At 36.5% G+C, this 26,794-nt stretch overlaps 6 protein-coding genes across 11 annotated transcripts; 2 read left to right on the top strand and 4 right to left on the bottom strand.

Moving 5' to 3' along the window:
* Window positions 1-8,567: 8,567 nt before the first annotated feature.
* LOC110857633 (zinc finger protein 410) lies at window positions 8,568-11,319 on the top strand. Of its 2 annotated transcripts, none has more exons than XM_035858201.1 (8): window positions 8,568-8,744; window positions 9,039-9,168; window positions 9,324-9,611; window positions 9,684-9,885; window positions 9,944-10,339; window positions 10,406-10,587; window positions 10,671-10,812; window positions 10,925-11,319. In XM_035858201.1, coding segments are annotated over exons 2-8 (1,302 nt in total). In that variant the 5' UTR covers window positions 8,568-8,744; window positions 9,039-9,077; the 3' UTR covers window positions 10,926-11,319. The 2 variants fall into 2 exon arrangements, with proteins under 2 accessions (XP_035714094.1, XP_021961925.1); XM_022106233.2 differs by having other exon boundaries at window positions 10,668-10,812.
* Window positions 11,320-11,603: 284 nt separating this feature from the next.
* LOC110857607 lies at window positions 11,604-14,211 on the top strand. The gene is made up of 6 exons (XM_022106206.2): window positions 11,604-11,783; window positions 11,953-12,050; window positions 12,146-12,949; window positions 13,023-13,470; window positions 13,551-13,669; window positions 13,746-14,211. The coding sequence occupies exons 2-6, from the start codon at window positions 12,021-12,023 to the stop codon at window positions 13,830-13,832; spliced, it is 1,488 nt and encodes a 495-aa protein (XP_021961898.1). The 5' UTR covers window positions 11,604-11,783; window positions 11,953-12,020; the 3' UTR covers window positions 13,833-14,211.
* Window positions 14,212-14,213: 2 nt separating this feature from the next.
* Window positions 14,214-15,188, bottom strand: LOC110857879 (prolyl 4-hydroxylase subunit alpha-2). The gene is made up of 3 exons (XM_035858233.1): window positions 14,840-15,188; window positions 14,542-14,768; window positions 14,214-14,450 (listed from the first exon to the last, which is right to left on the bottom strand). The coding sequence occupies exons 1-3, from the start codon at window positions 15,186-15,188 to the stop codon at window positions 14,214-14,216; spliced, it is 813 nt and encodes a 270-aa protein (XP_035714126.1).
* On the bottom strand, window positions 14,309-18,844 carry LOC118432967. Of its 4 annotated transcripts, XM_035858066.1 has the most exons (9): window positions 18,582-18,844; window positions 18,207-18,355; window positions 18,088-18,122; window positions 17,618-17,981; window positions 17,278-17,522; window positions 16,898-17,208; window positions 15,961-16,304; window positions 15,608-15,732; window positions 15,451-15,543 (listed from the first exon to the last, which is right to left on the bottom strand). In XM_035858066.1, exons 1-7 carry the CDS (start codon window positions 18,760-18,762, stop codon window positions 16,267-16,269), a joined length of 1,323 nt encoding a protein of 440 aa, XP_035713959.1. In that variant the 5' UTR covers window positions 18,763-18,844; the 3' UTR covers window positions 15,451-15,543; window positions 15,608-15,732; window positions 15,961-16,266. The 4 variants fall into 4 exon arrangements, with proteins under 4 accessions (XP_035713960.1, XP_035713959.1, XP_035713958.1 ...); XM_035858067.1 differs by lacking the exons at window positions 17,278-17,522; window positions 17,618-17,981; window positions 18,088-18,122; window positions 18,207-18,355; window positions 18,582-18,844 and adding exons at window positions 14,309-14,450; window positions 14,542-14,768; window positions 14,840-15,264 and having other exon boundaries at window positions 15,335-15,543; XM_035858065.1 differs by lacking the exons at window positions 15,451-15,543; window positions 15,608-15,732; window positions 15,961-16,304 and adding an exon at window positions 16,606-16,702 and having other exon boundaries at window positions 16,784-17,208.
* Window positions 18,845-18,994: 150 nt separating this feature from the next.
* On the bottom strand, window positions 18,995-22,437 carry LOC110857878 (gamma-aminobutyric acid receptor subunit rho-2). Of its 2 annotated transcripts, XM_035857965.1 has the most exons (11): window positions 22,094-22,437; window positions 21,420-21,801; window positions 20,998-21,169; window positions 20,825-20,921; window positions 20,633-20,715; window positions 20,404-20,559; window positions 20,107-20,297; window positions 19,926-19,957; window positions 19,788-19,860; window positions 19,674-19,719; window positions 18,995-19,539 (listed from the first exon to the last, which is right to left on the bottom strand). In XM_035857965.1, exons 1-7 carry the CDS (start codon window positions 22,144-22,146, stop codon window positions 20,107-20,109), a joined length of 1,134 nt encoding a protein of 377 aa, XP_035713858.1. In that variant the 5' UTR covers window positions 22,147-22,437; the 3' UTR covers window positions 18,995-19,539; window positions 19,674-19,719; window positions 19,788-19,860; window positions 19,926-19,957. The 2 variants fall into 2 exon arrangements, with proteins under 2 accessions (XP_035713858.1, XP_021962183.2); XM_022106491.2 differs by having other exon boundaries at window positions 19,674-19,860.
* Window positions 22,438-25,141: 2,704 nt separating this feature from the next.
* On the bottom strand, window positions 25,142-26,648 carry LOC110857877. The gene is made up of 3 exons (XM_035858278.1): window positions 25,980-26,648; window positions 25,582-25,666; window positions 25,142-25,441 (listed from the first exon to the last, which is right to left on the bottom strand). Exons 1-3 carry the CDS (start codon window positions 26,446-26,448, stop codon window positions 25,249-25,251), a joined length of 747 nt encoding a protein of 248 aa, XP_035714171.1. The 5' UTR covers window positions 26,449-26,648; the 3' UTR covers window positions 25,142-25,248.
* Window positions 26,649-26,794: the final 146 nt, after the last annotated feature.

The following is a 26,794-nucleotide window of genomic DNA, read 5'->3' as shown; positions in this document are numbered from 1 at the left end:
TGGTAATAGAGGCAATCTTGTCATGAATCCTTGTCCTCATGGGGATATGCATTGCAATGGGATACTAGGAGGGTAAACACAAAATACTATTAATCCAGCACCGTACTGTACGGTCGTTATGTACGGTCCGTACATAAGGAGTGTATTAAATATGTATGTAAGTATGGGTCACGGGATCTTGAATCGATTTATCTACCTTCAGGTTTCTAAATACATATCCAAATACGGCATATGTATCTACATGCATGCGTGTGTTTTTTTATTAAATCTTGAAGTTATTGTCGTCAATATACTTATGTAGGCTTATACAGCAGCGGAATAAATCATTCTCATTACCAAGAAATTTAGAACTTACCTTTGTAATACATATTTACGACCATGGCTTGGCAATGAATATTTTATTGGGTAAAAATTGTCTTTATGCAAGAAAACTTGACATTTCGTATTCATTTTGATTAAATAAAATTGTCTTCCTACTTGATATTTATCTTTCATTTATTATCTTGATATACATAAGCAGACTTATAATTTTCATTTATTTCGTTTAAAGTTTATCTACATAAATCATGGATTACGAAAATACGTGGCTAGTGCTGGAAACATATTGCAAGGCGTACCGTTATCTTTGGAAATATCCGTTGTATTTCGATCTGCGAAATAAGCGAATGCGTAATTTGCCCAGAAAAAGCGTCAGTTTTATAGTATGGTCAATTTGTGTGGGTTTCTCAATGTTAGCAGCTTTATTTGGCTCCTTGGGGTGTCTTTTCTGGTTCAACTTTGTTCCAAATGCGACTTCAGATAATTTGGTGACAACGGTGGAAATATTCGTCGTTGTTTTTGTCCTAATTTTGGGAATTTTTGGGTGCAGCATATTCCTCTGGATTTCTCTCTACTTGGAGGATGAAGTGACGAACTTTAACCAGTTTTGTGTAAATTATGAAATACTTTTTGCTAAAGGTGAGTAAAATTTTTATGAACTAATAGTTAACAAGATATAGTCCAGAAAGTTATGGGCCATATTTATTAAAGTACTAAAGTTAAAGTATTAAAGTATGAGGTATGTATTAAAGTATGGTCTTAAAGTTTTACCATATCACTACATCACGGTCGAACATACATATGTACTCCGGACCGGTATAATTTTAATACCAAGCGATAGCTAACTTAACTGAGAAATCAATACCTGCATGACTATCCAAGATTTCTAACAGTGTGAATTTAGTACTAGTCAAAACCTTTCCAAGTAACTCTTGTTATCTGAACAGGAGCAAAATATAAAATGTGCTTGTAAACACTTTACATAATTTTCATAACAATTTTATTTTTATTGTAGGAGAAACTAGGCAGGCCACAAATAATCTTGACATCATTAACAATACGCCACAAAGGCGGGGAGCTGTGATCCTTTTACTCAAGGCGGTAATGATTTACTACGCCATCTTTCCCTGGGTTTGGTACCCTTTCTTCGTGTACCTTGGAGTTGACCCACCCTACATTTTTTACCGGTTTATCCTATCCGCCTTCAACCATCCGTTTAACACGGCTAGCAAACTGGCAATCCTTCCAGTCCGATTTTTCTACATTTTTATCTGTTGTTTTGAGGGGACCCGAATGTTTGCATTTTACGTGATATACCTCGTCTTAAAATACTTGGGAAATTGTGCCGTTTTCGAAGAGATCGTCTCACGTTTGAATAACGTGACACGCAAAGCTGACCATTTCTCGGAAATTGACAAGATCTGCCAATATTTTAACAGATTTAGCATAATTAATCAACATGGTAGAGTTCGACACATGAATTTCATCAGTTTAGGGTATTTTACGCTATTCTGTCTCGGTGTTCTTGCGAACTTTGCCACGATCAAGATGTATCATAGCTTTGATTTGATATTTTACCTGGTTTTTGCAACCTTGTCGGTCCTGGTATTAGTGGGATGTCCCCAAATTTCGCAACCTCTCATTGAAAGCAATCAAAGCCTGGGACGAGTCATGGATAAATTGAGGGAAATAAATTTGTTTGGAGGAGAAGCAGGTGGTGATCGTCACAGACGTAAAATACTTGCTAAACAGATCAAATCACTCGTTATGATAAAAACATCGTTGGGTTTGAAATCTCTGAAATTTATGGACTGCACAATGGATATGAAGTCTGGGATTTTTTATGGCATCATGGATTACACGATATCTGCATTGTTGTCGATTGATGTGAAATAAAAAAAGGAGGGTTGCACATAACAAGGCATCTAATCCTACATATGTAAATATTTAATGAATCAATGAACTTATTGCTATTTCTTTAAACGGGTTGTGGGCCCATGAAGGTACAACAATGTACAAGCAGACATATATGTAAGTTATCTGGAGTTCAGATCAGGGTACTAATGTATCGATTTATAATTAAGTTTAAAATTAGGGTTCAGTGTAGTATGAAGGGACCTTATGTTGCGCATAAAGTAGCATGAGGTGTATTTAATGGTAAAAATATAAATAACCAACGACCAAATAATTAAGTCTGTTCGCCACACATGAAACAGGTCTACATATTTATAAATCTGTACGCCGGACGAGAAGAGGGCGACCTTTAAGAAGAATAAGTATTTCAGTTCAACGGTGGCCGCAATTTTAGGACTTCCAGTCCAACCGGACGAGAGCTGGATGGGATGTTTTAACTTTAGGACGATGACATGTTGGAAGATTTTTATGTAAATTCAGATAGAGACACTTGTACATAAGGCGCTGGTTGTTTAGCTTTTCGAAATTAATGTATGTAAAATGATAATATTTTGTGTACTACATAATGTCTGCATTTTCAATTTTCTGCGAATAAAATTCTATAGTTTGATGAATAAACCCATTTACATCTTGAAGTTGTAGTCGATACATTGTGTGTAAATATATTTTGATTTCGGGATATTGCTATTTAATCGATTTGCCTTTATCTTTTTAACTACATATCCAAATACGACATGTATTAAACCTTGGGGTTGCTGTCGGTACAAATACTCAGATAAATAAGCTTATGAAACAAACGAATCAATCATTACTTTATTATTGCCAATAAATTTTTATATAGATAACTCTTGTATTAATTAAACATGGCCATGAATTTTGAGTACGGCTTTTATTACAATGAATATTTCATTGAAGAATACAAAATCAACCTACGCATTTCGAGAAGAAAGCATGACTACCCTTCTCATTTATTTTTTCTGTTTGTAAGCGAAACAGGTAATCTAAAAGCTCCCAATCATGGACTATGAAAATGCTTGGCTAGTACTGGAAACATATTGTAAAGCATACCGCTATCTTTGGCAATATCCGTTTTATTTCGATCTGAAAACCAAGCGAATGCGTAATTTGCCCAGAACAAGCGTCAATTTTACAGTATGGTCAATTTGTGTCGGTTTCTCAATGTTAACAGCATTGTTTGGCTCCTTGGGATGTCTTTTTTGGTTCAACTTTGTTCCAAATGCGATGTCAGATACTTCGGTGACAACGGTGGAAATATTTGTCGTTATTTTTATCCTGGTTTTGGGAATTTTTGGGTGCAGCAAATTTCTCTGGATTTCCATCTACTTGGAAGATGAAGTAACAAACTTTAATCAGTTTTGTGTAAATTATGAAATACTTTTTGCTAAAGGTAAGCAAGTAAAGCTGCACAAGAACGTAGACCTGTTTTAGCTTAGTACAGAATAGGATGGATTTCAAAACATGTCCTTAAGAGATCAAATTCATTATAAAAGAAACCGTTGCAAACGAAATGTAGCAAAGGGGTGAAAACACACGGAATTGTCTTTGTGGCACGCCCACAACGCCTTTCAGCACTTTCCCGTCATTGTCTCACATTACCCCACGTCTAATTTTGCCTCGCTTTGACACCCCACCCGCGTAGTTCAAAAGTACACGACAATACCTTTCAATACACACCCCACATGACAAGTCATTTTTTCGACATTCGACACCTCCCACACGGTCATGGAGTCGTCGCACGTCGAAATGATGGCGATTGCTGAAATCCTCGCCAAAAAATACGTCTAAAACGGTGGCGACAAAAAATTCGACAATTTTCGACTTTGGCGTCGTCTACACGGTCATCGCAAGTCAAAATGATGGCGATTTCTGAAATCCCCATCCAAAAATACGTCTAAAACGGTGGAAACGAAAAATTCGACACGTCTGACCGTTGGCGTCATCACCGTGGCGCCGTGACCTTACGACCTACAACGCCCATCTTCGAACTCATCCCGTCCCCAAAAATTAGAAACTCGTTGGCGTAAACGGGATGTCGAAATTCGAATCGGTTCTAAAGTTATCGTGGATACAGACGGACGGACGGACAGACGGACAGACGGACGGACGGACAAGACATTTCCACAAAGGGGTTTTGACCCCTTAATAAGTTGCCCTGACACCAAAATTTTGCAAGGTCGAGATTCAAATTTTAGAAGCATATCTGTGTACCATAGGGATCCTATTTTACTAAAGTTTGCCGCGCTCTACCACATGAGCCCGAACAAATTCGAACAATACATACTTTTGCGTCAGTTGTTTGCTAACATCTATGAAAATATGATGTAAAATTTTCGGAAATTTCAAGACAACCATACCAAAGAAAATAACACTAGAGTAGGAAGATCCTGTTTTGGTACTTTTCAGGCTCCCTTTCATCTAAATACATACGACATACCCGTCCCCGCAATGCGGGACCCGCATATGTAGATGTTAACAAACAATTTATCTGACGAAAATATTGTCCTAATTTGTGCCCGATCACGTGGTGGAGTAAGCAAAACTAAAGATAATAGGATGGCCCCTAATGGTATTTAGTGGAAAATTCCATGGTAAATATTTCATATATTTCCTCTCAAATTTTGGAATTTTCCCTACCCGATGTTTAAAATTTGATTCTTTGTACAGAGGGTGTTTCAAGATACAAAACTCACTTTTATTTATTTTATTAAAGCTTTATTTTTCGTTGGAAAATTTTGTCAATTGCTTCAATGTCTAGCCCATTAGTTTGTCTAACGAGGTGCAATCGCTTTTTCCACACCATTGTCACGTTAGACACTTTTTTGGAGTGATTTTGTTCCACCCGTCCGTGAAAAGTTTTCTAAAACCCATTTAGCGCCCGAACAATCCGCTTGAAAATCTCTGCACCAAGTACTCAAATCCAAAATAAGCTATCCGAATAATGTCAGGCGACTCCTCAAGAGTAATTTCAGTTCAAAATTTATTTCTGGAAAAGTATTTTTCATACAGTTTTCGCGAAGTTACGCTGAAATTCTTGATGTAAGAGGGCTTGGGGGCGTACACCGAGTCCTCCTCCGCGTTAGTCTATTTAGGGCAGAGTGACTGACCCTAAAACTATTGCCTGACTCACCCCCAACATTTTGAATACTTTTCTGTGGTGACGGATGTTCCTTATTGATGAAATTTGCAATTTACTTAGTACAACTCATCCTCGATCCTGGCTGATCTTGGACGCCACTTTAATGGAGGTGGAACTCCAGCCAATGGTCCCTGCCTTTTTCTTAGTGAGGCAAATACCTGACAACGAAAAAAATTTGCTAAGTATGCATTTACCCCACCCAAAAAAAGTGACATAAGTCGATTTCTCAGCCATTTCTCAACCGATTTTGATGAAATTTTGCACAGATCATTGTTAGGTAATTTAGAAAAGATGTGCTAGTCGACTTGGCGAATTTTTGATTTTTACCCAAGTTATGTGCCAAAATGTGCAAAAATTTTCCTCTGAAAACATATTTATTTTTATGACTCATAAGTGGTGTATCCCAGCATGCTCGCTTATTGAAAATATTTTAGTCAAAGTCATTCCGGACATTTTAAGCGCAAAATGACCTAAATCGGTTGAGAAATAAGGGCGTTATTCAAGTTTGAAAATCAAAAATTTAATAAAAATATTCAAGGTGCCGATAATAACGGCGGTTGTGCAGTAAAAATAATGTCTTTGACAACCAAATTACAAGTTTTAAATAAACAAGGCCCCAAAAAATGGGAAATCTTAGTGAGTCAGCACAATCACAGTTAATAAATAAAATTAGATTGAATAACTTTTGCATCACCGCTCTCGGGATAATTTTTACTGGGTCCACTGTAAATTTAGTTTTGTATACGCATGAACTCTTGCATTCATTAAATTAATTGAGATTACAAGATGACGTTTTTACTATTGAACGAGAAGTTGAATAAATTAATCGATATGAAATATAATTGTGAACTGCGAATTTTAAATTTAGAAAGATTTGAAAATCTACAATTTCGATATATAAATTTAGATATCCTATTAATTCCTATTCAGATGAAATCTCCAGACCCTTTGAGGGGGGGGGCAATTATTCTAAATGATTAATTAATGCTTCCAGGAAAAATTATACCGAGAGCGGTGATGAAAAAATTATTCAATCTAATTTTATTTATTAACTGTGATTGTGCTGACTCACTAAGATTTCCCATTTTTTGGGGCCTTGTTTATTATGCTAGTGTCATTTAATACACTGGAAATATTGGTGTGTCTGACATTGAATTCGGTTGTCGCCAGTTTCTTAACAATTTTTTATGGTACAATTCATCTTTGGAAAAGTCTTTTATGACTACCTCGCACTCCGTGGGGGCGAGTGGGGGCATGTTGGTGCACAGAACTAAGAGTTGTATTGCAAATTGTTCCTTGATTATCTGGGTACAACACATGCAAATCTCAATAATCCCAGATGTCTAGAACACTTATTATATCAAAAAAAGTGAGTTTTGTATCTTGAAACATGCTCTGTATTTTTCGTTAAAAAGTGTAAACATGTAAAACTGGTTAAAATAAATATTCGTCTTTGATAGAGAATAATGAAAATTTAACTTGTTGCTATTAGATGTAGGTAGGAAATCAACAGCATACCCAAGGAAAATTTTAATAAAAAATAAACAATACCAAATAGATTAACAGGCCATACTTTTAATCTACGAAATTAAACGTCATATTTATTTGGTAAATTAAAAGAAACAAAAATATCCGACATTCAACCTAAGAAATTTCTTTTAACCTGAATTTAATATTAATCAAAAACCTATATAAGCAATCAATTCAATGATCTTATCGTTTTAACAGGGGAAAAGTATAAAATGTTATTGGGATCATTTAGGACAAATTTGATTTGGGCCTTATTTTTAATTTTTATTCGTAGACGAAGAAAATAGCCAGGCAACAAATAAACTTGACAATTCACAACGAAAACGGGACGTTTTGATCCTTCTACTCAAGGCGGTGATGATTTACTACGCCGTGTTTCCCTGGGTTTGGTACCCTTTTTTCGTCTACCTCGGAGTGGACCCGCCCAACATTTTATACCGGTTTATCTTATCCGCTTTCAACCATCCGTTCAACACGGCCACCAAACTGGCAATCCTTCCGGTCCGATTGTTCTACATTTTTATCTGTTGTTTCGAGGGGGCCCGAATGTTTGGCTTTTACGTGATATATCTGATCTTAAAATGCATCGGTAATTGTGCCGTTTATGAAGAGATTGTCTCACGTTTGGATAATGTGACACGCGATGCCCACTTTTTTTCGGAAATTGACCAAATCTGTCATTATTTTAACAGATTTATCATAATTAATCAACACGGTAGAGTTCGACACATGAATTATATCAGTTTGGGGTATTTTACGCTATTCTCCCTTGCAGTTCCATCGAATTTTGCCACAATCAAGATGTATCATAGCTTCGACTTGATATTTTACCTTGTTTTTGCAACTTTGTCCGTCGTAGTATTAGTTGGATTTCCTAAAATTTCTCAACCTCTGATTGAAAGCAATCAGAGCTTGGAACGAGTCATGAGTAAATTGAGAGAGATGCAAATTTGCGGAGAAATAGGTGCGGATCGTGGCAGGATTAAAATACTCGCGAAAAGGATCAAATCAATCCTTACGGTTAAAACATCCTTGGGGCTGAAATCTCTGAAATTTATGGATTGCACCATGGATATGAAGTCTGGGATTTTTTACGCTATTATGGATTACACAATTTCAGCATTGTTGTCGATCAATGTGAAATAGAAAAGGTGAGTTGTGCGAGTATAACGTGGGCTGTATTTAATGGTAAATAGGTATATCCGTAGATATGTAGTTAATTCATATTTTAATTTTGTAAATTCGTGTGTATTGTATGGTATGCTAATTAAAAGTTAATGTCCCAAGTGTATAAATATTCAACCTAATTGAACGTTAATTCTGCAAGATATTTAGTAATTTGCAATTTTTAGCTGTGAAACAATGCTTTATTCGTAATCATAAAAGATAATAAAGACAAAGCTTTCGTTGACTAAACTAAATAAACATTATTACAAATTACATACATCATACATCATCATGAAATAAGAACTTGACAGTTAATTCATCCCCTGCATTTTATATTTTAACTTTAATTTTGATGGAACAATGGAATTGTAAAGATTGAATTAGTACAATAGAAATGATATAGGAAAGTAGGAAATATTTATTTTCATGGAAATCAAGCTGAAAGCGTATGAAAACCTTGAAGCATACAAAGCGAGCGGGAGCCATCTGTCAAATCATACATTGAAATTGTGCTGAGCAGAATTTTAATAAATTTTAGCTTTATCCGTAAATGATTTTGCCAATTTTATAAGTTTTTAGTTCACGTGTATTTTTTATATCTCTTCCTTCAAATGTTAACCATTGAAGCCATGAATTTGACATTGACACTGTAAAATCCGTAAGTTCAAAGCTGTATCAAGTTTGTTTACAAACTTTTACAAAAATAATAATCTGTGTTGAAAAATTAAGTTGATTTTCGGTGCAAATTTGTGTAAACCTGTGTAAGGTTGAAGTTCAGTTTGTATGCTATATTTTGAATTCAAAATTTGAATACAAAATCTAATTAAATGCATACTAATTTACTTGAGTTTATACATATTTACTTCGTGATAACTTTGAATTCTAGTACATTTCGCAAAATAAAGTCAACCAAATAAGTATTTAATACGATTTTGAATTTTTCTCATTCCAGGTTTCCATTAAATTAACAGAGTGTTAAATCTTGCCGATAATGGAACCTAAAACTGAATTAGGAAATTTAAACCCCATCGTCCGCCTGAGTCGTGATGACCGTGTCGAAATTGCTGTTGCAGAGTTCATAAGTAAGTTCTCAAACACATTATCGGTTTTCGACATTTTTTGCAATCCCCCCTTTTACCAGGTGTCCCACAATTTTTCATGACGTATGCTAAAAAGTGTTCAAATGATAGTCTAAACTGCAAATAATTAATTTTACATAAATATGATTTAATTGCAGGTCGACATCACACTTATTGTTTCCTATGCTCCACTTCAATTCAAGATTCGACTCCCATCAGTGCTCGCACCGCGAACCGGATCGCGATCTGCAAATCATACTTTCAAGATATTAATCCGATCAGTTTTAAAAATGAGGGGGACATTGGGGACAACATTGAGGACAAAGCGTGTCGAACTTGTCTCATTGAGGTGGAAAAAGTGTGGATGTTAAACGAGGGGATTATCAGGATTAAGCAACAAATCGCGTCAATTTTGACAAAAGCGAATCGGCAATGGCATCGACCAGGTAGAGATGAATTATTATGTTTTATCAAAAAATGTGAATTTTTAATGCAATAATTTAAAATGTAAAACTTAGTCGTCGTAACCACGGCTCATTCAAACTTGGTAAAAAATCCTGTCGCTCAGCCTTCTTCCCGGCCATGCATCAAGATAGAGACGGAATCCATCAACCCCAAAGAAAATGGGATCTACATCGCGAACAATATTTTCGTCGGCGTTGATGACGACAATTCTTCGGACGAGGTTAATGATTCCGCAGTAATGTCGAGAAGCCTCCAGTAAGTGAAATATACTTCGAATCTGGATAAATTAGATGATGTATCACGTTTCTTACAGGGCTGAACCCACTATTGTCACCAACGCGAGAAGAAAGCAGACCCTGTTTATCCGGAATCTGGACTTTTCTGGAGGACAAGGTAACCCGTCGCCGAATGGACCAGTAGTCAAAAAGTCTATGCTTGTCAAAAAGCTTAAATGTTACCACTGCGATAAAACGTATTTCGCAAGGACTGCCCTCACCCGTCATGTCCGCTCGGTGCATGATCACGTCCGCTACCCATGTTCCGTCTGCGGGAAGAAGTTGATCAGTCTAAGAAATCGGATCACGCATGAGGTCATGGTCTGCAAAGTGGTCTATTCTCCCGACGAGCTGAAAGCATTTGGCACAAAAATATACACATGCGAGGTGCAAGGCTGTGGGAAATTATTCCCGAGACTGGACGACTATTCCAAGTGGGTCTAAATTGAAAATTTATCATGTGAACATATTGTAATGTTAATCGTGTTTGTATTTTTCAGCCATATGAAGAAGCATGCTTATCAGGGTGTCGATGCTGAATCTGGCGGCGGTGGGGATAATTTGACAGAGAGAGGAGTGGACGAGGAGGAGGAAATGGGCGAAATTTTAAACCGTGGAATAAAGTCACCACATAAAATAAAAATTGAGGACGATGCAACGATGGAGGGCGAAATGTTAAATGGTGACAATTTTTGTGACGATTAGGTTATAATTATCAGACAAAATTTGTTAATATTGATAACTAACATTTTTTGCATTTAGAAGAGTACGCTTTAATGTCTCCTGATGGTCAAGTTATCGAGTCCTCTTACACAGAACCTTCTTCCGCTGTGGACATCGTTAGCAATATTTTTATCGGGGGACCTCCCACCCTCGATAACAACAGTGTGTGTAATGTCAACCCCTAGTAAGTTAATTTATTTCTTGACAAAACCAGGCAGGTCTACAGGTTGTGGCGTGCCTAGAATTGTGAATTGGTTAAGTTTAGTGTAGTTGAAAATTGTTTATTTCCTCCTCAGGCCTGAATCACGACAGGGAATTGACCGTAGCACCGCCAGTGAGACAGATATCAAGTTTAACCAGTTACCCTCTAGTCGTCCGTCACGTCACAAAAATGAATTTTTGCGTGAATTAACTTTTGTATTTTTGTATGTAAATATTTTGTATGTGTACAACTTACTATTAGAGTTATGTTTTAGTTTGACAATTTGAGTCTCCTATGTACGTATGTAGAAATGTGTATTTTAATTGGTTTATCGTGTAACAATTTTCTTTAACTGAAATATAATCGTGTATTTAAATTGTTTAAAAACCATGATTTCAATTTCAATTTACCTTTATTCAAATGTTAGTCACATTCAGTCTGGTTTACAAGTTATAACACACTATGCAAATAAACATCTGTCTATACTAATCAACTACAACCTATATTCCTCAAAAATATATAAATTCATTATTTCTAATCTTCACCAAAAATACCTTGCACAGTTCAACAAACTCATTATACGATTTCTAAACAATTCCTGTAATCATCATTTTCATACGACGATTTTCAAATCCCCTTCATAAATATTTTCAAAATAAATATTTCTATTTCTAGATATTTTATATTTTTTTTTATTAAATTTTAAATTGAATTTCATTTAATGTGTTACTGGATTATGAAATTCTCATCTTCTTCAATACGCCCCGGGCGGGACTTAATTTGACATATCGCACATGGTTTGTTCGTGTTTTTTTGGAAGACTGAGTTTGAAGTTGGTTTTAATTACGAACTAACAATTAGCCCATATTCGTTTAATTTTCACATAATCAGTCTGTTTCACAAGTCGTTTGAGTGAGGGGACTTCCCTCAGGGGATTAATTTCTCCAGGTTTGGTAAGTATTTCATTAATTAAAATTTAATTGCTTTAATTCACCGTGCTGGGTATACAAATGGTTTTGTAGGTAAACCTAGTAGACTAACGATTAATGTATGTTTAAATGCCTATTTAGTATTGAGTGAAAGCTTAGAATACATGCAGGGTTATTATTTGAAATCTTCCAGTTACACTCTGCCAAGACCAACTAGATCTAGAATTACTGACAATTAGTAACAGGGACGACATCGTAATAATGTCGACAGAACCCTTGCTAAATCCTGTGGTAAGTCTTTTATTATAGTTATCGTTTACTTTCCTTCTGAACTGGTTTTGCCAAGTTAACTTGGGAGCTAATCATCAACTTGACTTGTTTTCCAGGTGCTCGACGTCATATTCGCAAATCTCGACGTTCCTGACTTGAAAAGTGCACGTCTCGTGTGCCGAGAATGGCGCGACGTTGGTGCCAGCTGTTTAGGAAAGCGGACCTATCTCGACCCCAACAAGCTGTTCCCCTTCACGGACGGAAAATATGCAAGCGAATCGGAACTCGTCGATCCCAAACTTATGAGGCGCCTCACCCTCTGGGACTGTTTTCATCCTTCCGTCCCAGCCGATAAGAGGACTCATGACCGCGCGGACGTCCTCTTCCGCACCCCCCACGTGGCCGACTTGACCCACGAAATCCATTTCCTCGTCTCCATGAACACATTTACCTCCAAATTTGTCATAGCGATGAGGAACTTTGAGGCACGGCTTCTTAAACACGTTTCCCTCGTGGTTTACACCAACACAAAAAGTATTGAGCACAAGGGTCCATTTCCGACGTGTGACAATTTTTTCCCACCGCGACCTTCCTTGACTTCGATGAAGTTCGAATATGAGATGACCCCGGTCAAGATACGTCGTCACAAATATGGCCTGCACCAGTTTCGACCGCTCTTCCGCGCTTGGATCGTTTCCGCTGTAAATTTGGCCGTTTTGGAAGTCGCGGACTGTTTCTGTCCTAATTTAGAGGACTGCTCGAATCTGAAAGTTTTAAAGTTCCATTTTCTACGATGTGATGATCGCTTCAGTGGGAATTTGGAGTTGGGCGCGGTCACCGAAATGCTTAGTCAGGTGAAGGATTCCTTGGTCGAGTTAGAGTTGAGATACTCGTGTCGCGACCGTTTACACAGATATCAGGCAAGGATTGAACATAATTAAGCATTTGTAAACTTAATGGTGATGATAATTAATTATTTATAATGGCTAACAGACGGAAAAACTTGACCTTCCCGTCATGTCCAAACTCGCCTCTCTCATTCTTCATGCCGCCGATATTTACCAAATTCAGGACTGTTTGGATGAAGCCCACCTCCCAAAGTTGGTCCACCTCTCACTAGACAAATCCTTTTCCGCATCGACGACGCAAATTCATGAAAATCTCCGCAAACGACATGAAGGAATCCAATCTCTCGCTGTGATAATGGACTGGCGTTGGAAAAAGGAAGCCATCGCGGGAAAAATGGTCAACTTGTTCCCCTCAGTGAAGAAACTTGACTTCAGGATGGTCCTCTTGGGCGACGTTTTCTCCCCCAACGGCCTGAACGAGCTCTTGGAACCGTTCAGGTTGTGGGGTTTGGAGCAGAGCAATGTTCGTGTACGAGTGGTGAATAACTCGTCTCTGTTGGTCGCTGTTTTGAGAAACGTTTCGAATTGGAAAGGTATTAAATATTAGATGGGAAAATATGCACATATTGGATATTTAGGTAGCATTTAATTTAATTTAATTTTTTATAAATAGGCAAGAAAACAGCGGAGTTTAATCAAATTCGTGTTACCCAGAAAAATTTTGTTCCTTGCATTGAAGACGTTATTTTGTACAGTGGAGGATTCGAAAAAGTGAAAATGTCTGGATTTGCAGTAAGTATAGGCAAAATGAGAATAGTGCTTATTTACTTAATTAAATTGCTAATGTCGAATTTTGAAATTAATCAAGGAACCGAAAATTGTGAAAACCATTCGAACCATTTTTAAAGACAGAAGTGTTCCAATCAATTTCACGGGGGGTGTTCATACCAAGTAGTTTTGGAGAAATTTGAGAAGTTGGTAATTTGGGTTGCTTTGATTTTTAGAAATAGAGTATTATTTGTTTATTTCATATTTTAATATCACAATTCCTAGTACATACTCAATTTTTAAAAAATATATTTATTTTAAGTTGACAATAATATAATAATTTGAGTTTGTTGAGTTCGACGTCAAAGTTGTGCAGCTACTGATTATAATTAATTAAAATGGTAGACGTTCAATATATATTTAATTTATTTATATTTTTACATCTCTCCATTTTAATTAACGTGGAGAATAGTTAAATTTAATAAACTCGTAATCACCCAATATTTTTTTTAAGTAATTACTTGCAAAACTTAAAACTATGCGGAATAAATATGTATTTAATAGAGCTTTAGACATTTTGGTCAACATCACAATTTCTATTCAAAATATTTTCACTATCTCTGATCCACTTTGTAGTAGTCCACTTTACACCGAGTGGAATTGGGCAAGTTGCATAGACCCATCTCTTATCTATGGTTCCATTTCGCCATAGCAAGTGATAATACAGAGCGTTGCCTTTTCGTGGCGCAACCGCGATCCCGGCTGCGGGAAATACCGTTGAGCCACCACGCTCCACTGTGTTCAGCTGCAATACAAATGAATTATACATTGGAAATTCATCACTAAGAATTCGATACACCGATCAGAGGAATTATGCTCAAATTAGACCCACTTACGTAAATAAGTAGAGTTGCAGCATAATCAATATAGTTTTTCGGGTCAATAGGAACGCTTGAGAAGGTCAAATGTGCGTCATGATGGGGCGATAATTCAGCTACTAATGAGTACAATGCGACCTTAAGGCGCTCAGACAGGATACCGACAGCTTTGAGACCGGTGGTCAATTCTACTTTGCGCCCAAGCCAGACACCCGTCGCATTTCCTATGTCAGCATCGTGGATCCCTTGACAAGAAAATCTAAAACATAAGATCGATTTTTGGCAATATCATTGCGTACCGTTTTTGATAACTTACACGCAAAGTTAGCCATGCTCGGTTCACCCGCAGGCCAGTCGGATGTGGGTGGTACCTGTTCGGCTCGCATTACTGGAACTACATAATTTTGTAACTTTGGAATCCAGCCGAGTGGAATGTAGTCTCGGAAAATGAAAAGGCCTGGTCCTTCACTTAACTGTTCCACCCGGATGGGTAAAAGGGGACCGTGCGGACCGATAACCTGCTTGTCATAATGATACCAGCACCCCCGCAATTTCCAGCCCCCTCGTAAAACATCCTCCTTTCGACAGAGGTCGAGGTTCACGTAATGGGTGGCGATAGGGCTCGACTCTAACTCGTACAGCGTGGCATCTTTCCATCTGGTCATTTGAGAATATTTTATGGATACCCCGTCAGGCTGGGTTCAAAGTCGTGTTTCGAATAGTTGGCGATGACCGCGCGTTCTGTTCAGATTTTTTGAAAATGAAAAAAAAACATTGGTTCATCAGGGAAATCAATAAAATGACAAATTGCCTCTTTCGCTCATAATTTTCATCGTGCTGCTCCACCAATCGATGCCACATTGCCTCCCACCTCGAAATGTTTTTAGTCTTGGCAAGTCGTAGCCATTCTGATGCAGCGACAAATTCTTCAAATTCAATTGCCGATCCCGCCAGGACTAGAATGTGTTTGGATGAGAGGGAAATTCCCGTTTCGTTTTTTCCAATCTGCCCGATAACCAACTAAACATGGGGAAAATATAAGTCAAGAATTTATTACATACAACTAAATGAAATTTCATGACACCTCTTCCGGTCTGAGATCGAAAAAGTATTGCAGTTTGTATATATTTTTCGTAACATCGAATAAGTCGTCGTCATCCGGCCAGAGGGGAATATTTCTCAATAATTCCAGGAGGCCGGACAGCTCGGCTATTAAGAAAAAAATATATTTTCGAAATTAAGTAAAATATTGTAAAGAAACAGTTCACTTGAAACTTTGTAACTTTATAACCACGCAAATACTGTCACTAAAAAAGACGCCATGATACATACATACATACTCAAAAAGCTTGAACTTACAACTTTACGAAGTTTGCATAGCTGAGAAAGTTACAGAGACAAGCGGGGATTCAGTATGCATGCAAATTTATAACGCACCACTTTGCACTACTTTTCCTGACTCAATCTCACGTTTTAGTTTGTCTAGTAAGTAAAAGTATCTGCTGGTCATGGCGTAAGCTGCGACTGGGTTTCCTGCCACGCCCCAAGGGTCCAATGCGCCCCTCGAGAGGCGATAATCGTGCAAGTAGTTTTTCAGATACGGAAACACTGGCAATAATTTCGACGATAATTTTTCAATCTCTGTAGCGATGAGAGATTCCGAAGTGGCGAGATCAACCAGGTTTATCATGGATAAACCGTGAAATGAAGACCTTACGGTGGATTGTAGTAGAAGTAAGGCCGCTAGCAAGATTGCACGATTCGATCGCATTTTACAAATTCTGGAAGAAGAAATAGGAAATTTATAAGTTAATCTAGACACGTAATTGGTTTGAGAGAATGTGGAACACCACACAATTTTAGTAGTTGTTCAAACCATGACTTTTTAGTTTGCTTTAGGTTTCGCTGTGCAATTGTTTTAGTTTGGCATGTAAAGTATAAAAGTGAAATTATAAACAATGCTCACTTTTCTACTACAATAGAAGCGACGATGTGGTAGAATTTTATATGTTACAGTTACATACATGCTATTTGTCACTAAAACCTAAACTTATCTATGTAAGTTAAGTTGCATTTGTAAGTGCTTAGATAAATATATTTATTGCTCTAAATACATACCAGTTTTTTGTTCAGGCCATAATATTTAATGTAAATGTAATCCTATTATTAGTATCGATATCTGCATGATATTGTACATTCAACTTAATTATCATTTAATTATTAAAATTTTCTCTAAAGCCTGCATGTAATTTTAAATTACCTAATAGAAAATCATATTCATTTTTAATATATCTTCATTCGATGATGATAAGTTCGTATTGTTTCTGACTTTTTTGTTGGGACAAATGCTGGGATAGGAACTCCTCGTAAATACCTTGGGACTGAGATTTATGTGATACAAGTGCCTGACCCTGATTCCCGTTCGCCTGATTATTTAAAAACACACGTCGACGTATGCCTTTGGTGGGATCGTGTTGCGTCGGGGGACAACTCTGCGACACATTTTCGTGGAGAAAATCACAGTATAAATGTTGCGATTGAGATTGGGAAAACTGAGTTGTAGACGAGTTATTTGGGCCCGTCCTTGGTGAAATCTTCAAGAACGTACGTGGAATAATGGGGGTCATGAATTTCATAGGTTCTACCTCCGGGAAAGAGATCTGAGTGATTTGATTTGGAGTTGTGCTAATGATAAACATAAATTAATCAAAAGTGAGATAAGAATAAGGAAATTATACGTATTTATAAACTTGCCGTATAATTCGTGGTGGCTTTCTTGTCTTTCCTTTGTTTGATTTAGTTTTTAAGTGAGGTTCGTTTTCGGACACGAATGACTTCTTCCCACCCTTATCCGATGGATTTGCTGGTATTTCCTGGGGAGGTGTAGCAGGCTTATTGCACGACCTGAGCAACGGTCGGTTTTCCGGAAATAAAACTCGTTTTGGGGTACAGTTGAAATCTGCTAATTTATTTGTGAGACTTCGATTTTCTTTTCGAGCCTGGAGTAGATTGAGTGCAAAAATAAGTGATAAGGAACTAAGATGTGGAAATAATTCGAGAATATAGAGGTACATAAGTATTTACTGCGTTATACCTCATGTTCACTCGGGTTTTTATTTTCCCCATGAGTCTTGTAGACACGTTTGGTGGCTGGACTGGCATGGACAAGTTTTAAATGTCGGTCCAGATCTTTGAGTTTCCGAACCTTGTGACAATCTGGGTCATTGTTTTTATACTTTTTACTGGGGTCGAGGTTTTCCAACGAGTCCTGATCGATGTTGATCTTGACCTTGACCTGAGAACGTGTCCGAACGTTCCGTCGGTGTGGGAGGACTTGTTTCCCAAGGTCACTTAGCTTATTGTTGAGAAGTTCTTTCCCCGAGATGATTATCGTGTTGGCATTGCAACTTTTTTCCTCTGTACTGATGAATAACCTTTCCGGGTGTTTCCTATTATACCTGGGGAAGCATAACCTCCATCAAAATTTGGCTCCCGCGTGCGTATCCCTACCATGCTAATAGTATGGGCAGGATACGAGCGCGGGATGATGGAGGTTATACTTCCCCAGTATTAATCTCGACGCTTCTTGGTGGATCAATCTAAATTCAAATTATGATTATGTAAATATAGTAGCGATCTTTTACGTGGACTAAAATGTGAAATATACAATTTTAAAAACTCACCCTTTGCTTCTTCTTTGACACGGTCAAAATACCGAGACTGTTGGCTTTGGTGAAATTTAGTCGAGGGCGAAGTCTTCGTAACCACGACGTTGAATTTCGAGTATTTTTCGATCGATTTGACGCAGTGCCCCGCATTCTGATAAGGAATCCTTCGATAACAGAAAAATGTATGTGAATTGAATTACTGCGTCAAGAATTGCATTTGAATACTAGATGTGATTAGAAATTCTAATTTAGAATTAGCAATCAGCGTTAAACATATACATAGTTTCAAATAACGCCAACAAATCCAATCAAATAACTAACAACTCGAATTTTCTACTATTCAAGAAACTGAGCAATTAACTAAGTCAAAACTTTGCCTAAATTGCTTACCACAGATATCAAGAATCGCAAGGAGAAATGTCAAACAAATTGTTTTTTGACCAAAACACATCAAGATAAAAATGACAAATTGTGATGTGGATTTATAATTAGTAAATATAGAATTATAATGTTGCATTGGTGGAAAAATGTAGAAAATGATAGTTGAACACATAATTAATGACTTGTCCATGACAAGTTGTCATAGCAAAACGAGTAGAATTAAAAATTTTGATCGACAACAAAACTTCTTTTACAAAAAACGAGAACCGGGTAAGAATTACAAATTGGGAGTCTCAATTTGAGACGCATGCTTTTTTGTACTGAAAATCATGACCATAATTTTTATTTCAACATCTGCACAAACTTCATTTTAACATTTTGTTTTGCATGAAAGGTCAGTAATTTATCATTTATGGAGATTGTAATATTTCTGTCCGTACATTTACATATGCAAATTTTGCATTTTTACGGAATATGAAAATTCTTATTTCTTGTACTTTAACTTTAATATCCGTAGTAGTATCTCTTGCAAAAATAGTTGTTGCATTAAGTATTATTATCCCTTCAACTTTTAATCACATTTGTTCAATGTTTTAGTTTAATATTTTGCTGAACAGAATCAGTTACAAAATCAAATCAAAATTGATTTTTTTTCGAAATCTATCGAAATTTTACCTTCTTATTTAACTCGTATTTATTAAAAATGCAGTCGACAAGTATCTGAACAGTACAATTAATTATTTCACTCTTCCCCGATATCATTCCATGTGGAGTTAACATTCCACTTAAGATATTCCGACCCACGAAGCAGCCAAGTCCAGTAAATGGTGGCAAAAACGAGGAAACATAGTGATAATAAGATCACCGTGACGCGTTCGATATCCCGGTCGATAACGTGATACAACCGTTTTCTTTTTGGCTTCTTCTCGGCAGATTCCTGACTCCTTAATCGGTTATTGAACTCCTCCTAAATTATTAAATTTGAGCAGGTATTAGTATTTAGTCAGCTTTATGAAATTTTGAACAAAGCTAAAAAAAACACTTTCCAATTTTTCTAGGTTTACAAAATTATAAGCACGACACCCCATTTTTTTCACTTACGGCAGCCTCTCTCTGTATGCGCAAACGTTCTCGCGCGTGACGCGCCCTTGTGACATAAATATTATGCAACGTCAGATATACAAATTTTGAAGGGGTTTAGTAATTTTTTCAAACCAGGCTCCAATTGTGAAGGCGAATAAGGCCATGAAAATGAAAAGGATGCAGGTCACCATCCACAGGTCGATACCTGTTCAAATGACAATTATTTATCACAGATACAAGATCAATGATGAAAAATATTATCGCCGGTACCTTTTACGTATCCTACAACGGGAGTGTTTTCTCTGTTGAATATTTTATTTAATTAGAAACTTTTAATGTGGATAATAACATGGAAATAACTTATCACCGAATTGGTTTCGATTATGTCACCCGTCAGTGTACGAGTGCCAAATTCTTACCAAATTGGATAAGGCATAGGTTTTATACCTACCTAATCGAGGAAAACATTGACGTCTGTGTGAGCAGCGACGCCAACTCTGGCTTCGAAAAGTTTGGTAGGAATTAGAAAACAGAGCCACGTGACGATTAAGAAAAATACGCTGGGAAGATAAGTCTGCAGTAAATGATAACTCATTTTGCGGCGCATAGCAATTTCAAACCAAAGATAGCAATTCGTCCTCCCTGTAGATAATATTTTGCAGTGAAAAATATGTACATATACATGCAAAATTTGTAGTGCAAAATTTGCACTATAAATATGTATGTATGCGTATTTCAACTTATTTACCCTGCCTCGTTTCTGGCCCCAAATTCGTGGGGCTTTCAAACTCTCGGATGTTTGTGACTTGGTAGTCAAAATTGGGGTCGGAGGTTTCATGCAGGTAGACGCCATACGCTTTGTTCCTCCACCAACGCAGGCTCAATTGTGAACTGTCGTACGAATCTGAGGGTGCAATTTATTTATTGTCAACTAATTAAATAAATATGTATTTATTTAACTTGGCTAATGAACTTACCACTTCGGAGATGAAACTGACATTTTTGCGAATCTGCAGGATAGTAGATAAAATTCATGTCGCAGTGGAGCGTTATTAGCATCCTAAAAATTTACATGAGAACATTTTATCACATTGCATGGCCAAGTCGCAAAAGCTTTTCAGTCATCCTCCACACGCTGGTGTGAAGACCACGTGGTCATTATATAATACCTCGAGCGTAGAAATATTGCCGCAAAGCTTGGATTGAACAGTAACGTTTGTCCCGTCTTGTCCAGAACTGTTGGTCTTCTGACAGATTGCACTTCCTCTGTGAGAAAAACATACATGTATGTAAATGTATGAAAATGACCCTCACAAATTCGCTTCCTAGCACTTTCACCAACCAAAAAAGACATCTGGAGTCCACACTTTTTCAGAAAAACTGAGCGGCATCGGTCTCAATTGACGGACGTCGAATTTATTAAATTTTTCCACAGATATATTCTTCTCGATTAAACCTCGCACGATATTACCGTCAATCCACATCAGAATGAGGTCAAGATCCAAAGTGACTTCCTATTGCGTAAGAAGAAACGTTGTAGATTACTTTTATATGAAAAATTTTCACGGGAAAAATATAATCTTATATTATAAGCTGGAAATGTTTGTCTGCAACGGAAGTGAAAGTAATTTTCCGAAACGGAAGTGAAAGTGGAGAAAGTTAATCTTAATTTAATTACTTCCGGTGCGGACTGGTATTCAAGGTGTGGAACTTATCGCCCGGCGAAAGATGGGCTTATACTCTAGTTATCTAATATATAAATACTTCTTTCTCTTCATTCATGTCAAGTACGCTGCGAATATTTAAGTACGCCAGGGATGGTACGGGCATCTTGATCTGCGTCTGTGTCCCGTTGGGATGACTAATTTTGGTCACAATTTGTGGGGCGGCTTGTTTATTGTAATTCTTTGGGAGGTAGAAATTCTCGTTGAATTCAAATTTAGGCGACGGGGATTCAGAACTAGTGGGAGGAACGTCGTGTTTTAGGAGGAAGGCACATAATAGTTTCTCCCTCCGTGAGAGGGTAACTTCTTCGTTGGTTAAGTTGTTATCATGCTGGGTGAAATTTTCGTCACAAATTTCATGGATGGGAGAATATGGAGATGTGGATATTAATGGAGAGGATGTAAGTGCATGTCCTGGAATACTTTGAAAATGATATTAATTAGTAAATCGATCTAATTTGAAGATATTTATGCAGTTCTTAATATTGGGCGTACTCACGACAATCTGCGTATAGTTCGAAATCCTAGCAAATTGAGATTTCACGTTCCAGCCGTGACGTGTTTGTTCGGAAATTTGCCCAATAAATGGAAATATTAGGCAGGATTAGATTATTTTCTAAATTAATGGAAATATGTATGATATAAGATTCTGCCATGCATGACTTGAGTACGCCCAACGTAACTACATAAATATGTAACTATGTAAGTATGTACCTAAGTGCAGTAAAACTAAGGAACAGATTTAAAACTTCAACTGAAAATGGCATGATGATTATTAAAAGTGTTCTTGTATTGACTGATATGAAATAAGAACTGGCCTATCCTTAAAGATTTCTGCCTGTTTAGTAATTGGTTACTAAGTATATGCTCCTGTTGAGATTTGCACATTGAGATCAGATTAAGATTAGATTAATTTCTTGTTGATAGCGCATGTAAAGTGTTGCTTTATCCAATCGAAAAACCAGATGGTAGGTTTCACAGTACGTGATCTTGTTTAATTACATCTTCCACGAAATTCCAGGAATTTCGCCACTACCAAGAAGCAGGATGGAATAAAGTAACATGCTACACAATTTCATCACGACATGAAGCCATTCATCAACTGTAAACGAGTTATTAATTGTAAATGCATGAGTGGAATTAAGCATGTTATGGTGCAAAGTATGTAATTGTTAGCGACTGTGCATAAAGGATGTCCAGATTCTGAGATTCTATGTGGGATAGAATTATCTGAAAATTGACAACATGCCTTATTTATTTTTGTATGCAGGGCCCCAAGTGGGAATAAATGCGAGGATTAGCATTCCATCTTTTCTATATGCAAACAACCGAGCTACAAATAAGTACATACGGGTTTACTTACTTGTCGAACAAAAAGATCTGTATGCAAATTCAACCATAAAAACTAGTCTGGTCAATACACAAGTATGTTGGTATGTACTTCATTAATATATGAGTAAATATGTTGTAAGTAATTAAATTAAGTGTATGCTTCAATTTGTTCAAGTGGTTTTTATTTTACATACTTTTTTTGTAAATTTAAATGAAATGGGACTGGATCAATGTTTGTATAAAATGGTAACCGGAAAAAATCACCTGGAAAAAATCACCTCGGAAAATATCTCCCGGAAAGAATCTCAAATGGAAATAATCCCCTATGAAAGAATCTCCTATGGAAAAAATCACCAATGGACAAAATCACCTCGGAAAAAATCCCCAAATTAATAAATTATAGATTCACTAAATCTATATTATTTTTAGTAAATTTTACTTCAAATAATGTACTCTTGTTTTTCTCTCTACATACATATTTGTATGTTTATACATACTTTTAATCTTAATCGATGGTTTTTGAATAACTTCTATCATATGATTGAAGAGGAACCACAAGATATTTTAATGCCATATTCACATTGCGTCCGCCACACTCAAAGGGTTTAAAACACTAAAACCACCAAAGATTTTAATTTGTTAGGATTTTGAAAATATGTATGTGCAACATTGTACTCAGGTTCTCATATCAAATGCTTCATAAATTCAACTTTAGGAAATTTTGATCGTTCCCTGGTCAGAAAATTTTGCAAAAATATTAAAAAATGAAAATATTTGAGTTTGACATTGGGTTATCTTAGACTACAACAGTCGAAATTTAGAATAGAATACAGTGAAGACTTCCTCCTGAGTATGCACGTATGTTTGTACATATATGTATGTATATAGAGTGAAAAAATAAGAGTTACATGAATTCAACACAAGCTGACCAGTCTATTTCTATATTATTTGTAGTAAATCTATAATTTATTAATTTGGAGATTTTTCCGATGGTGATTTTGTCCACTGGTGATTTTTTCCATAGGATATTCTTTCATAGGGGATTATTTCCATTGGAGATTCTTTCCGGGAGATATTTTCCGAGGTGATTTTTTCCAGGTGATTTTTTCCGGTAATCGTATAAAATGGGTACAGCTTGTCAAGTTGTTTTCAATGTCCATGCAAAAATGTTAAGTTTAATTATAAACTGCGTATTTATATAACTTTAACAAATTATGTTGATATTTGTAGTACTGTTAATGTTTTACTTGAAAATGAAATAGATAAATATGTATATCAATAAATATGTTGGTACTAATTACTAGTACAGTTTTATAGTAAGAGTTATTTCGGAATTGTGTATTTGAAATTTGCTAATTACATCGATAGTTTTTTGTTACATTATTTTATAGATGATATTTCCTAGAAATAATCACAATCAAGCATTGTCTGTCAACCGCTCAACCTCCATACAACTTCTAATCAATTACTGCAGTAATTGATTAAAAGTTGTATGCAAAATATTTACATATTGAATTTAATCCCTTATGGTGGTTTTATTTGTTACAATTGAATCTTGACTGATGTGTAATTTTCGAATCAGGTAAATACATTAAAATTATTATAATAGCATAAGTTTGTAAAAAACGAAATTTACAACAAAAAACATTAGGTTTGTACGAGTATTTAATTTTTTCGGAAAGTTTTTCATGAGATACTCGAAATTTTTGCATTGGCAGGAATTAAAGATGTTTATTCCTTTGTGGACTTAATCTTAACCGTGACCACGGCGAACCCAGTTACACGAGGAGTTAATTTTATGTCCAAAACTGGGCCGATATTCTGATCAACAAATTGCCTTATCGCTCCAACCACGCGGTTCTGATTTGTTATGATACTCAGATCCAACATTCCTGGAATTATGGCTTCACTTTCTGCCACCTTCGGCCTCTTATGTGTCGAAGATCCTAAAATACAGTATTTTTAGATTCTTGAAAAAATATAAGCACAACTTGTTTATGGAAATATGTAATTTAAAAAAATAAAAATAAACTCGATATGACACCAAATCTTATTTTTTCGACTACAGGGTGCCTAGAATTTAAAAATTTAATATTTGCTCCGAATATCGGCCTCAACTAGACGCGATTTCCAAGTTAAAACGTTCATAAAATACTTAACGCAGAGGAGGTGTCGGCCTCTTGCGTCACGGGTGAACTTGCGCCACATGCAAAAAAGAGGATGTAACCCGCTACGTGGGGAGAGGGAGGGATAAAAAATATCGCGAATTTTGTGTTACCTATTTTATGAACGTTCCCTACTTTAAATAGTATTTATAAATAAAATACATCAAAAGTGAGGTGTGAAAAAAATATGTATGAACAATTTGCCACGTTTTATATTTGCTTTTTTGTGTTACAAAAAAAACTTACCATCTTCTGGATCCCAAGTTCCATTTGGCGCAACCAATACATTAAACGCGGCCTTCCAATCCTCCATCTCTACTTGAACATCCTCCACCCGAATTATTTCCTTGTCAGATAATCCTCTACTCTCCATTAGTCTGGACAGCCCCAAACTGTACGCCTTCTGACATAACGTTTTGACATCGTAAATGCGCTCGTCTTTCCCACCACATCGTCTATAACTTGAGGTCCAGGTAGATTAATCCATTTTGAGGTGCACTCACGCACAACCGTCTGCCGCATATGGGTGGTCATATAGTCCGGAATGTGGAGAAATTTGAAATTCCTAGAGCAATTCCAATAATAATAATTCATTCCAATAAATTGAATGGGTGCCTGCCTTCATTCTTAATCTTCATTCTTTAAGTATTTATGTATATATAATCTTCATTAAAAAGTTAATTAAAAATGATGTTTGATACCTACCCAGAAATAGAATGTTTTTCAGTGCTAGCAACGACAAGGAGATGTTTTCCAGGAATCAGGTGCCTCTCTAAATCCCATACTGCATCTGCGAAATAAATGAAACTAAATATTTCAGACTGGGGAAAAGTTTTGAAATTTTAACCTTTGTCGAATTATTTTTTACAAATTTTATTTTATGTATGTATGAATTCAAGTATGCCCCTAGATCAATTTATTTACTGACCAATTTTGGAATCAACTACAAAATGCAAACCTTTGAAAAAATCAGTTTGTAAGGAAAATTTTTGGAAAATGTCCCAAAGTAAAAATTCGTCCTTAAAGAGGTGATCGGTTTAAAGCTTTGGACTTTAATATGAAATTATTTTGTTATAACTGTAATTATTAAATTCCTCACTCACATATACTTCTCCCGTCAGCTTGGTGGAAAATAATGGCGTAATCGTACTGCTGAGCTTTTTCGAGGGCGTCAGAGAAGAAATTGCAAAGCCCAGTGGAATAGTTCCTCGTGTAGTCACCGTTATGATGGACAGTGATCAAGCCGAAGTTTGTCCCCGCTTCCTGGATGGACAGCTCGTTTTTCAGAGCTTCGACGATCAGTACTGTCGAATCTTTATTAGTTTCATAGAGAAAAATCCCCAGAGAGACTTTGTCCTCTAATTGTCCAGCGTTCTCGTACACGACGCGGTTGCGAAATGGGGTGATGATGTTGTCCGTTAAATACTGTAACTGCAGGTGAAATCCAGCCCCACTTTGGAGTATTGTGGAAAAGGTTGTTATCGGTGGTGGGATGTTGCAGTCGACTACGGGAATTTGTTCTTCTTGAGCGTTTTGCAAGTTGGAGTCAAAGTTGGGAGGGTGGAGGGACATTTTTTGGTTTTGTGTTTATGTATTTATTATTGCAAATTTAGTGTGAGTCTGGATTGGGTAATTATTTATGTATGAGATTTAAGTTATAGCTTAGCTAATATTTTACAAGCAAGCTAAAGATATGTAAGTGTGACCCAGTGAAAGATGATTTGATTTATACTAACAAGGACGTATGAATGTGTTTAACAGTTGTTTAATATTTTCAGGGAAATGCATAAGTGGGATGGAAATCGAAATATCAGTAATGTAAATACGTACACGCGTACTTGTATATATCGAGTGTAACATAGTAAAAGGGGTCCTTGAGGGAAACCCGACCCTTTCAAGCATATACATACATACGTAT

Source organism: Folsomia candida, unplaced genomic scaffold (assembly GCF_002217175.1).
Source record: "Folsomia candida strain VU population unplaced genomic scaffold, ASM221717v1 Fcan01_Sc019, whole genome shotgun sequence".
NCBI lineage: Eukaryota > Metazoa > Arthropoda > Collembola > Entomobryomorpha > Isotomidae > Folsomia > Folsomia candida.
This window is presented reverse-complemented; position numbering and strand designations above follow the sequence as displayed.